Source organism: Bos mutus, chromosome 15 (genome assembly GCF_027580195.1).
Source record: "Bos mutus isolate GX-2022 chromosome 15, NWIPB_WYAK_1.1, whole genome shotgun sequence".
In the NCBI taxonomy this organism is placed as follows: domain Eukaryota; kingdom Metazoa; phylum Chordata; class Mammalia; order Artiodactyla; family Bovidae; genus Bos; species Bos mutus.
The window spans coordinates 65558167-65570388 of NC_091631.1; the positions used below are offsets into that span (position 1 = coordinate 65558167).

The 12222-nt window shown below is 38.5% G+C and overlaps 1 protein-coding gene across 4 annotated transcripts in view; it reads right to left on the reverse strand.

Annotated features, from left to right (window-relative positions):
* Positions 1 to 11118, reverse strand: part of MTMR2 (myotubularin related protein 2) — a 110344-nt gene extending 99226 nt beyond the window's left edge. For 2 of the 4 annotated variants that reach the window (XM_005899501.2, XM_070384300.1), the window contains exons 1-2: positions 10780 to 11115; positions 2118 to 2188 (exon numbers count right to left, since the gene is read on the reverse strand). Coding sequence is in view for 2 of the 4 variants with exons in the window: in XM_070384300.1 (XP_070240401.1) it covers positions 2118 to 2119 (2 nt within the window). In the remaining 2 variants the exon portion in view is untranslated. Of the gene's footprint in view, positions 1 to 2117; positions 2189 to 10779 lie in introns of all 4 variants that reach the window. The other 2 variants (XM_070384301.1, XM_005899500.2) reach the window with 2 other exon arrangements.
* Positions 11119 to 12222: the final 1104 nt, after the last annotated feature.

Consider the following 12222-nt stretch of genomic DNA (forward strand, 5'->3'; position numbering starts at 1 on the left):
TATTATCACCAGAGCAGTAACCATAATACATTACATTTGTGTGATACTTTTACAGTGTTCAAAGCATTTTATACTTATCATTATAGAAATACAATATTACTGTTTGCTCACATGTGTATTTTAATATTTATAAAAATTCCACTGTTAGGCGAGTCCCTTAACTTCAGTGTCTCAACACACACAAAAAATGAAGGATTTACACTGCATAGTAGATAAGACTCCTTTTTAGAACTACCGTATGTACAATTTTAAGTCTGTGATTACAAAAAGAGTAAAAAAAGTATTTAATGGGAAGAAAATTTTAAATTACAAAAATACAACTTATTAGAAATGAGTATGTGACTTTAAATGTCCCTTTTTTAAAATCTTACAGTGAAAATATGTTCAAAAATTCCTGGAAAATTGAGTTAACAGCATTTTATAGTTAAACTTTGTAGTTAATTTGAGAATTAAAGAATATTTCAAAGAAAATTGAATAAATACATTTACTAATGTAAGGTTAAAATTCAGTAATTATCATTATACCATATACAATACAAAATACAACACTAAAATTAATTCACACATAGTTCAGAAAACACTTTAGAATATTTTCATACTCAGAGATATTGTGAACATATGAACTATATGATATATGTGAACTATAACAATGGAGTATCATACATACAAATGACTTCAATTATTTAAGGTCTCTGGCTTAGCATATAAACTATCAACTTCTGTACAAAGAAAATAAAACCACTCCTAACAGTATCTTATAGAATCCAAAGGGGGGAAAAAAATTTTAACAGCAACCTGTTTATACTATTTATCAAGCACCTACTATTAGCTACCATCATTCAAAAATGAAATCAGATCCTTCCTTTTCAGAAGCATAAAATTTAAAGACCAAGTAGAGATAGTGCCATGGGTGCGGGGGAGAGAGGGGTTACTCTTTCTGGACTGGACTACCAGGGGCTTTTTCCCACCCAATGATTTCAAAATCAGAACCAGTCATCCATCTGACTGAAGACGAAGAAACAAACAGTTCATGTTCTTCCGTTTTTTTTTTAGTTATTTTTTTCAGGTACAGTGATGAACTGCTTATGATTATACACACACACACACACACACACACACACACACACACACAAATGGTCTGACCTAACTAAAATCATGCCATGACTTGAAGTCTAGAAGCAGAAGTCAGAAGATCACTTCTGGCACTAAATATTTCTCTGTGACTTTGGAGAAAACACCACCAAACCATTCCTGGCCTTCAAACACTTATGGTGTCTTTGGGTTAAGTTACTAAACTTCTCTAGGTCTATTCCCTCAACTACAAACTTACACAGTTGTACTAGAATCCAAAAATATCTGGATTAGTGGTTCTCACTTTAAGGAGAGATTCCTGGGCCCACTCCCCAGGATTCAGAATGTCTGGTTCAGAACCTAGGAAACTAAATGCTCATCAAGCACCACAAGTGACTGAAATGTGCAGGCGGGCCTCAGGCACACTTGAGAAATTAACTAGCTCATCTTTAACGCCCTATCTGTACAAAAAGATGACATTACTCATTTCAGCACCAAGGTTGTATTCAGGAATTCTAGATCTAGCTCAACATGCAGGACATTATCTATGTTAAGCAAATATTTATACAGAGTAAGAAAGGAAGGAAGGGAGTGGGTGAAGACAGAAGGGAAGGAAGGGAGAGGCTAGCTAGCTTACTGGTCATATTTTTGCCTAAGAAATACAGAACAATAGTAAAATTAAAACTGCATAAAACATACATCAGTGGCTGGAAAGTGAAGACCTCAGTCTCCACACACATACAATTTTAAATACAACATCAGCCCTTGTCAAAGTGCAAAGTCTAGGAAGGAAAAAGCAAAAAATAGTACATGGAAGCCAAAAGAATTTTAATGGGAAATTACTGATGACTAAAAGTTGGTGACTATTTTCCCCAGGTAGAAGAGAACAGAATTTAAGGACCAGAACTTGGATTTGGGACTAAAGTTTGAAGTTATTGGTTACTCATACACATAAATTTCATTTGGGATAATATATGAACTGCAGAAATATTGTTGGCAATATTAACTTCCGTCCATTTTTTATTTCCATTTTCCCATTCACTTACATTATAATTTTTGAGATGTTTTATCTTCACTTCTGATGATCTTCAAATGTCAATGGCTCTTAACACATTAACTGTAAACAAACACAAAGGAACTTAAGGGAATTCAGATATTTAAGGAATCCTACAGTAAAATAGTCTAAAGTACTCTGTAAAGCCTAAAGGGGAGGGACGGGAAGAAAGAGGTTTTGGCATCATGTTTACTCTTTATTAATTTATCTGATATTCAAAATGTAAGCCTGTTCTTCTAACTGAAAGTGATACCATCCTCTTACTATTTAGGCAAAGAAAAAAAAATTATCCTATTTTCCGTTGGAAGAAAAAAACATTCAAAACTAGAGAAAATTCTCTCCAAAGATCAAAATTCTGAACTTAATATCCTGTGCACCTCATCATTCTGCTCAGCAGAAAGTGCAACTGGTCAAGGAAACTCACTTCCCCATCAAGACACCCACCTGACCTGCCTGGGACTGCCCTCTCACTGCTGAACCAAGTTCTGCCCTGGAGCTGGGGCACCAGATCGCCAGGCATGATGAGTTCATTTTGGTACTGAGCCCCTGAAGTTAAACAGAACTTGGGTCCAAATGTCAAACTGCTTTCCCTAATCTGCAGTTTTCTCATCTGTAAAACGTGAATACTAATACTGCTTCTTTCATACAATTAGGAGAATTAAAGGGGAAAATGCATATAAGGAATTTTAGCACTATGCCAAGCACACAGTAAGCACTCAATAAACATTAAGTGCTTTTATTTACATTATTGTGACTATTGATACTACTACTATCGTTTACTAGGACAACTTTCACTTGAAAAGCAAAGTTTATCTCAGGTGTTCATATTTTTAGGTACTGCTTTTGGTTGTAACAGAAGAATATTATCCAGTACCAGTAACAGAGGACATTTATATTGTGTAAAGTTTTATTCTTGACCTTTGCCAGGTGTCCTGGCTCAATTCAAGAAAATTAAGGCTCATGATACTAGCCCATCATGAGTCAAAGTTATTACACCTTTGGCTAACACACAACTTCCTAACAAAGTCTTACTTGAGCAACTACCCACTTGCTAGTTTCAGTATTGCCAATGCTGTTAGAAAGAAGATGGATATGTCTGTTACTCATGCCTATCAAATCCCTTGAGCACAATGAATCACAGGAGTCTCCCAGAAGAGACTCCTCTACCCTCCTCCATTAATCCCCAATGATTAAACTTCTTACGTTTGACATGACATGCTTAAAATATTAATATTTAAGTTTGGTAACAAAAATGCATAGAACTTTTAGATTGAAGATACAAAAATAAACACAAGATATTGGCAAAAGCATTCATAAATTAACATGGCCCTGAACAGCCTGCTTTCCTTTCCTTATGAAGACCAAATCTTCTCAACTGAAATGAGAGAAAATACCTCAGTATAACCTGATGCAGCATTCTGGGAGGATATAAAACACATGGATACATGGCCTCGAAATGAATGCCAAAGTGCAGAGGAATAAGCAGTGTAGGCCACTCCCTCAGACCACCACCGCTTTACCCAACAATTCCTTGAGCTTCTCAAATGAAACAGCACAGCTGGTCACTCTTCACTTGATTTCTATTTGCTTTTCACTTAGTGCCACGGGAATAAATAAATGCATCCTTTTCACTGTATGGTCCTAGATTAAGATTATAAAAATCTAGCCTAAGATAATACACACACAAAAAAGTAAAAAGCTTAAAAACTCAAAAGTTTAGAGGGCTCCAAGATACAGTTCTCATTTTTGGTTTGCTACAATATATTATCTCTCTTTCCAGGCATTTTCCATTGTGATCACTGCAGGCAAATCTAAGAATGTCTCTGGCATAATTAAGTGTTGTACGCTTCAACTGAAAAATATTTTCCTTGCTTTAAGAAGATTTATCTGTATATATGGGAGAAGCTACTGCCTGTCTTCAATACCTATTCTCTCCTAGTCCTTAGACACACATTTCCAACTTTCAGTTTAGAATAAGGCCTCCCAGAAGAGACTGCATAATCTAGCATCCACTGTGGTAGGTATGGCATGGGACCATGATCTGTCAAACTGGATGTAAACTTAGAAGGTGGTATGTGACTTCAAAAAATGTATCCTTTAAATAGAGGCAACATGCCTTTCTTCTTCCTGTCCTCCTTTTGGACTCAGGAAGATCAGTGGTTAAAGAACTGCAACAGTAATTCTGGCTCTCATGGTAACATTGGAATGTAAGATACAGTAAGTTAGAAAGAGTCTATGTCCTGGATACTTTATATCCATTGTATCAGATCTGTATTAACTATTCCTGGGTTTTATGTGGGGCAAAATAACACAAAATTATCTTTGTTTTATGACAAGTTTTACTTTGGATTTTCTGTTATACTCTGCTAAACCTAAACTTAAAAAAAAAAAAAAAAATGAAGAAGAAAGAAGAGTTTTCCAAGTAAGTGTATTTAGGTTTTTTGAAGTGTATAGGTTGAAACATTTTAAAATTTTTATTATATAGCATCTGCCCTTATTTAACCTAGACTAAGAATTACTTAAACAGCCCAAGAGTTAATCTCATCCAGTGAAGTCTTTTAAAGAGGGAAAATTCATCAGCAATTACTGCCACAGTACTAAGGTACTTGGCCAGGAGAAGAATTAGAAAACTTGCTCATAAGTGGTCTACAGTGATGACAACACTGGTACATATATAGAAACACATTAAGAGGGATACCCAGTTAGTTCTGTGTAATAAAGCGACAGGAAAGGGAATTGAGGTTACTGAGGTTATTATTTTCATTAAAAGGGCATCTTCCCTGTCCCTTTAATTATAACCACTTTGTATCAATCTTTTCATTTTATATAGTTCCATTTTTAACCTGACTTCCCGTGTAAAGCAAGCTTATCACTCCCTATGCATGACTCTCACCTCTCAATAGCTTTAATCCTATCCATTGATTTAACTAAATCATAGAGTAGGCCAAGACATTGCAAGTGCTTTACCAACTCAAAACTAACTTCCTTTAGAAAGAAAATACTCTATACTAATCTGGAGAATTTCCTGAATCACACGCAACCTTTGTCCCTGGTGAGTTTGAATACAATAGCATTAACTGGAAGCTTTCCAAAATAAACTCACTGCTTTCTGAACATCTGTATTTGGGTTATTTCCTTCCCTTGGACATAATCCTTTATTGGTTCAGGTGATAGCCTTCTGGAATTCTTTTTAATAGTTTTAAAAATTGTATGTTACCACTAATGTATCTCACCAAGGACCTATTTTCATAAGCCCCAAAACATACATTCTTGTTTTGGTGTTCTTTTTTGTGGCTAAGAAAGAAAAGCTCTCAGGAAATTTCCTAAAAGCCAAATATAATAAATCCACAAGAGATGGACTTTTACCTTTCATTATTTCAGTGAATATTTTTACAAAAGTGCTCTCAAGTAATGCGCTTGGAGTTACTAAGCAACCATCAGTAAAAGACTCCATAACAGTGGTTCCCAAACTTCAGCATGCATCAGGATCACCTGGCTGTCCTGATAAAATACAAACGCTGATCTCCACCCCCAAAGCTTTGGATCAGCTACATCTGAGGCAGGGCCAGGAAACCTGTATTTGAACAAATTCCTAAGGGATGCTGATGTTACTGTCTTAGAACTACTGAGCTATATTAATAGAAGACTGATGATGACAGAGTAAGCAGGTAAAAATCCTACACAGGACCCAGTTCCAACTTTAGGATTAACTGAACACTGTGATCAATAAGTAAGCTCTTTACATGTTCTTCCAGAAAAATATACATAAGTACTGATTAGTTCACAATAATATTGGATCTTATCTAATAGAACCTGAAGGTTCTTTTAGCGTCCTGTTATAATGAAACTCAAAATAAGTAATTTTTAGGCTGTCAAATGTTCAATGTCTGATGCAAGGTGTTAATAATAAGGCCAAGATTGGAGATACAATGTATTAACTTCACTTTATTCTGTAGCTATAGTCCACTAACCCAACCAGCTGCCTCAGAAGTCATGCCAAGAGTCAAAAGGAGAACTGGTAAGAATGTGTCATTGGATACAAATCCATCAGCACTACTGAAAAAAACAACCTGAAAGGATACTTCCTACTGGCCTCACTTCTAAGTGACCTTGGGGCTGAAACCAGGAATGAGATCCTCCAGTGAAATGTAGTTTAGAAATCTTAAAAACTCCTACCTCTTCGGGCTATGTGTGTGTGTGTATACAAGCATGCTAAGTTGCTTGACTTGTATCCGACTTTTGGCAACCCTAAGGGCTGTAGCTGGCCAGGCAGCTCTGTCCATGGGATTCTCCAGGCAAGAACACTGGCGTGGGTTGCTATGCCCTCCTCCAGGGGATCTTCCTGACCCAGACATTGAACCTGTGTCTCCTGCGGCTCCTGCATTGCCAGCAGAATATTTACCGCTGAGCCACCAAGAAAGCCCCTTCAGGCTGTAAGTATCATCAAAATTCATAGAAACAGAAATTCACGATCTGCTGTTTTCAAATGATGATAATTTTAAGGAAGACATGCAATTCAAAAATGTAATTAGCTGGAGCTACTTTTTTGATTATATTATGTGCACCTCCTCTTTGATTGTTTCAATCTAAGTTAAATGTAAATATAAGATGTTCATAAATGCTAATGAATTTATACGCTAGAAATCAACTGATAACCAAAAATAATCTGAGACAAACAAATGGTGCCCAGAGAAATTAGAAAATGAGGATATATTAGATGAAAGAAATACAGATTAAATAACTGACAAACTAAATTCGAGAGAAAGAGACCAAAGTAATCAAGACAGATGGAAAATCCAGTAGGCTAAGGAAACAATGTTGTTGAAGACAGAGGAGTGGGCACAGAAATGATAATGCGGACAATACAAACGCCCAGGGTGTCAAGAGGCTTTCACACAAGGGCATCCGTCAGCTTGAACCTGAACTTGTGACTTTACAGGCCACATTTCACTTTGGAAAACCTTTTAATTCTTTGAGTAGAAACAACAAGTAAGACAAGTGTTGAACATTCAGTCAACATTTCTTTATTCAATCATCTACTGGGTGCCTCTCTGGCACTAGATTTATTAGCATGAATTGTGCACAGTAAAAAATAATCAAAGAAACCCACTTAAGCAGTACATACTCTAACAGTGTACAAACTGAAAGATGGAAAAACACAGACTAAGAAGCCAGATGATTATCAATACAGTGTTAATTCTGCTGTATAACTTCTACGGTTCTGAAGCTCAGGTCTACCCTGGCTACCGTATCCAGCCCACAGGATTGTTTTATCCATAGTTTGACCACAAAAATCAGAGCAAGGCCATCTGGAATACAGTCAGAAAATCAGTGTGCTGAAATGAATTTTTTCACAACTCTCTCTCTCGGTGGGGCAGGACATGTATGATGAATGGACAACAGCAGGATATACAAGAGCTGCTGAACAGTTCACTCAAGTAAGCAATACCAAGCAGGACTCACCAAAGAAAATTAGCTTAAGCATGCAACATGACATAATGGCTAATCAGCTGTAGTTGATAGAAACTACTATCTGAATATCATATTAAGAATGAAATTGCTCTTCTGTGAACAAAGATACGGCTTATCATGGCCTACAAGGCAAAGCTAGAAGCAATAGCAATTCTGAGCTGACTACAAATTTATAGATATACATAGACTGTGGATATATAGATATTAAAACTCAACATATGTTTAGTGTGAACCACAGATCCCACAAGAGCCAATCACTCAACCTAAATGGAGTGTGTCATTTTCCAAAAAACAATGGGCAACCACATGGGTTATGGTACTATTTTACAGATTTATATTTTTCCTACTTCCCAGAAGAGTATAAAACATTTTACAAACTAACACATTTAAACATAATATTTAAACTGGCTCCATCTAATAGTAGGAGTATTTGAAGGAATTAAAGATGAATATATTTCCAACTTCAGTTATAAATCTGATTGAAGACTTTTTGCCAAATTGAAGATGCAGCTACATAATTTCCATTTTGAAACAAATAGAAAACATAAGCAAAATTTCCCTTGAAACTAAACTCAGCAGAAATTTGGTAATCTCGTGTGCAAATCACAATCTGTAATACACTGAGTAGAATTATTAACTATTATTTTGCAGGAGATATCAAAGTAATTTCACAAGGCAATTTTCCTAACTGAAAATAAGAAAAAGAGAATTTTCTAATTGTATACAATGAAAGTAGAACTACAATTTAAGAATGAGATTTCTGCAAGACTGAGATAATATAGTTCAAACACCAATATTTCACTTAATCATAGGATAATAAAAGTAATAAACTTAATCTGGGTAGGTACCTAACATTGCTGTTGTCACCATAGTTGTCCACCCTCCCTCTGTATTAGAATCACCTGTGATTGACTTACCCTAAATTAAATTTAAAATTAAGCTTTCTAACAAGTGTCTACAATCCAGCTATCCTATAATGTTGATTAAAGAGAGTGCCACAAACAGGAGTAATGATTCACAAAATAAGATATGAAAGAATTTAGCAGGATGAATTCTATAGACAATCAATAAACGTTATTTTTCTACTTTCGCAGAGAACAGGAATGAAAACTGGCATTTTCCTGTGAAAGTAGAGCCAGACTTATAATTTTGTCTGGAGAGGATGAAGCCAACGAACTCCAGTCAAAATTCAAGGAATTCTTAACTTTCCCATATTCAAATGTAACCTAATGTTTCATTAATAAGTTAAAATATATACATATAAACTTTGAAGTTGTTGGGCTGCTTCTTTTAGTAAATAAATGTGCTTAACTGGCAAAACTAACCTAGTTATGTGATATAAACATTTAGAGTAATTTCAAAAATTCAAAACAAAGGTTATTATCATTAAGATACAGAACTGACAGATTTTTAAAGCTTAAAAGGACCTTACAGATGCTCTAGATCAACTCTCCCTTCCCCCTGCCTTATTTCAAAAGATGAGAAAATTGCAGACTGGAGAGGTTAAATGAGACAGGCCAAATGACAAACTGAGCCTAGGACTACAGAGCCTGAGCCTCCTGACATCCAGTACTTTGTTTCTAACAAGACTATGCTGCCTCCTGTGGTTCCAAATCCTCCCTTGGATGAGATTATTTCAGTTGTCTCATTTGTTTTCTTTACAGTCTATCTATCCTGAGCCATAGTTGCCATTTGTAACTTTCCCATAAAATTGTAATTTTCCAATCTGTTTTCTGAATGATTTTACAGCTGAGTGTAAATCCCCCAGGCTTCTAAATTTCATTGCAGGCAGATTCTTTACCTTCCGAGCCACGAGGGAAGACCTAAATTTCAGAGCAATAAACCTAAAGAGCACCTGAAACAAACTCACACTACTGGTACATAATCAAATGCACACTCACTCTCCAGCATAATTCAATCTACAAATTCAAAAAAAAAAAAAAATTTATTAAGCACCTCTGACAGGCAGGGTCTCTGTTAAACGATGGTGATATGAAAACCAATACGATAAGATCCTTGTCCTCAAGTAGCTTATAGTCTAGTAGAGAAGACAATTAAACCAACACTGTGCTTGTTAAAAACACTGTAAAAAGGGTGAGCAGGTTGCTATGAACACATTTAGGAAGAAAATCTAATAAAGAAAGGTGGGATCAGGTAATGACTGACTTTCCAATAAGGTCCTGAACAGCAACAGGAAAAAGAACGGCAGTATCACCCATATTTAGCAGAGTCGAAAACGAATTAAAAGAGAGCAACTCCAATTTATTCACGGGAAAAAAAAGAAACATGTGCTAGTTTACAGCGGTTTAGTATCTAATAACTAATAACAACTAGACTTTTTCAAAGGAAAAGAACCTGATTTCAGTGTAGCAGTATAACAATACAGGTCTTCCGTTATTTAATAAAATTTAAATTACTATTTTGAAATAAAAGGAAAAAAACTGCCTTTGAAACACGTCAAGTTAACATTCACGACAGCTCTGTGGAAAGCTGCATAGTAAAATCCTCCTCAAAATTCCAGGGGGGGGGAAACCCCAGCTGATACAAGATGGAAACCTGGAGAACCGGTAAGTAGCCCAGGAAGGATGAAAACTACCACTCATTACTCAGAAATAATAACGTTCAGCTGGAAGATTCACGGTGTGGGTACTCTTACTTACATTTTAAAGCAAAGTTGAGGGGAGGGAGGAAGATCAGAATGCAAGGAAACCGTAAAAGAAGTGAGTGAAGTGACGGGAAAGAGCGGAAAGGGTGGGCAAGAACCCAGAAACCGAAGACTGAAAGACGGATGGAAAAAAGACTGGAGAAGGGTCTCAGAAAAGAGTCGTCAAGAGAGAAAGGCAGGGAGGAGATGGGGGGGGGAGGGGATAGAGTGGGGGAAGGGCTGTCCAAAAAATGAATTAAGAGGGAAATGAGAGATTAGAGGATGCAGTGGACTGAGGCGTTCTCGACCGCAGATAAAAACACCAGAATACAAAAGGTAAGGCCGATGAAGAACCGCAGAGTTTGAACCTCCTCTTTCCCAGCCTCTAACCCGCAGAGAGGAAGGAAGAAGAGGTTCCCAGCCTGAAAGAAGGAATTCCGGCGCAGCTTCCCAGTCCCGGAGCCCGCGAGGTGGGCACCGTCCAGCGGGTCCCGGGCCCCTCTTCATCCCCCTCGGACGCTCGGCGGGCCCCAGTTACCTGGACAGGGAGTCCACGCTGGGCGGCCGTGCTACTGCTGGCTGGGAGCCAAGGCTCTCGCAACTCGAGCTCTTCTCCATGGCGCGGCGCGGGGGCAGCCGGAGGAAAAGCCTGCGGCGACCTCCGCAGCTGCCCGGCGGGAGGAGCGGAAGGTGGGGTGCGACAGGCTGGGCCCGCGCTCAGGCCCGCGCCGGCCCGGCAGGGAGACCGGAAGCGGCCATGTTCCCCAGCCTGCACCGCGCGCGGGCGCTGCCGGGAGCCGCAGGAGCCCGCGGCGCCGCCGGGGCGCCCGCCCTGGCGCGCCTCGCAGGCCGTCACCCCGCGCGGCCGCCGGGGGCCGGGGAGCGTGTGACGGCGCCTGAGGGCCGAGGCTCCTCTGAGGCCAGCGGGAGGCTGCAGAAGGAGGGGCCGTCTTAAAAATAATAAAGGAAGCAGCGAGTACTACGGACGAGGGTCTGTAAACAAGGACCTTAAGAACGGGGACAATTCTGACTGGAATGTGGGGGTCGGAGGAGAGGACAGAATAATAAAGGATGTGGGCAAACCGTAGGATGAGAGGCAGAGAGACGTGGGGGATGAGGAAGGGAGGACGTGAACACAGGTTCGCGTAAAGGGTGAGGCTGTGAGAGGTGAGATGGCGAAATACTCATCAGGTCAAGAGCTGAAAATGATTAAGTAATTGCTCATTAAATCATAATTAAAGCCTACTTTAAAGTTAGTGGATTCAAATCCTGCCTCTCTGTTATTTGCAGTGTAATCCAAGGCATGGAACATTAACTTTTTAATCTGTAAAACAGGAAAACCAGCTTCACAGACTAGATGAGTTAATACATGTTAAACACTTAAAACAATGCTTCATACATAGAAAGCCCTCATATGTAAGTAGTATTACTACCCTCTCCATAAGGGTGGTTAGGATGAAATGGACTAGTGTGTATAAGCAGTTTTTAACACAGTTTGAAACATGATAGCTACAGGAGAGGAGGAGGTTGAGAAGCAAGAAGTGATTGGTATGGTAAGAGTAATATGGAAAGTATAAACCAGGTAGGGAAAAAAAATGACTGCTCATCATTCTTGTTTCCCTTGCACCCCCGGCCCAGCATTATAGAAAGGGCACTACAAAAAAATAAAAGCTGAAACTATCAGTCCTGCTGTAACTTGGATTAAACTCTGTGTGGTCTTGAAGTATGTGAAGGGGAAAAATGACTTTGGCATTAATCCATTGTCCACCCCAAAAGGTATGAAAGAGGAATTGTTGAGGGAACTGTTTAAGATTAGATATGAATACCATTGGATGCAGTGGATATTGGATAGAAGGCAACGGTTTAGCAGTCTTTCCCTGCCCTCTCAAATTCCCCAACAAGGCAGGAAGGGAGTGTAAAGGGATAATCTGTGATAAGAGAACAGGAACTGGGTGAAGGGGAAGTGCTTCTGCTGGTAATT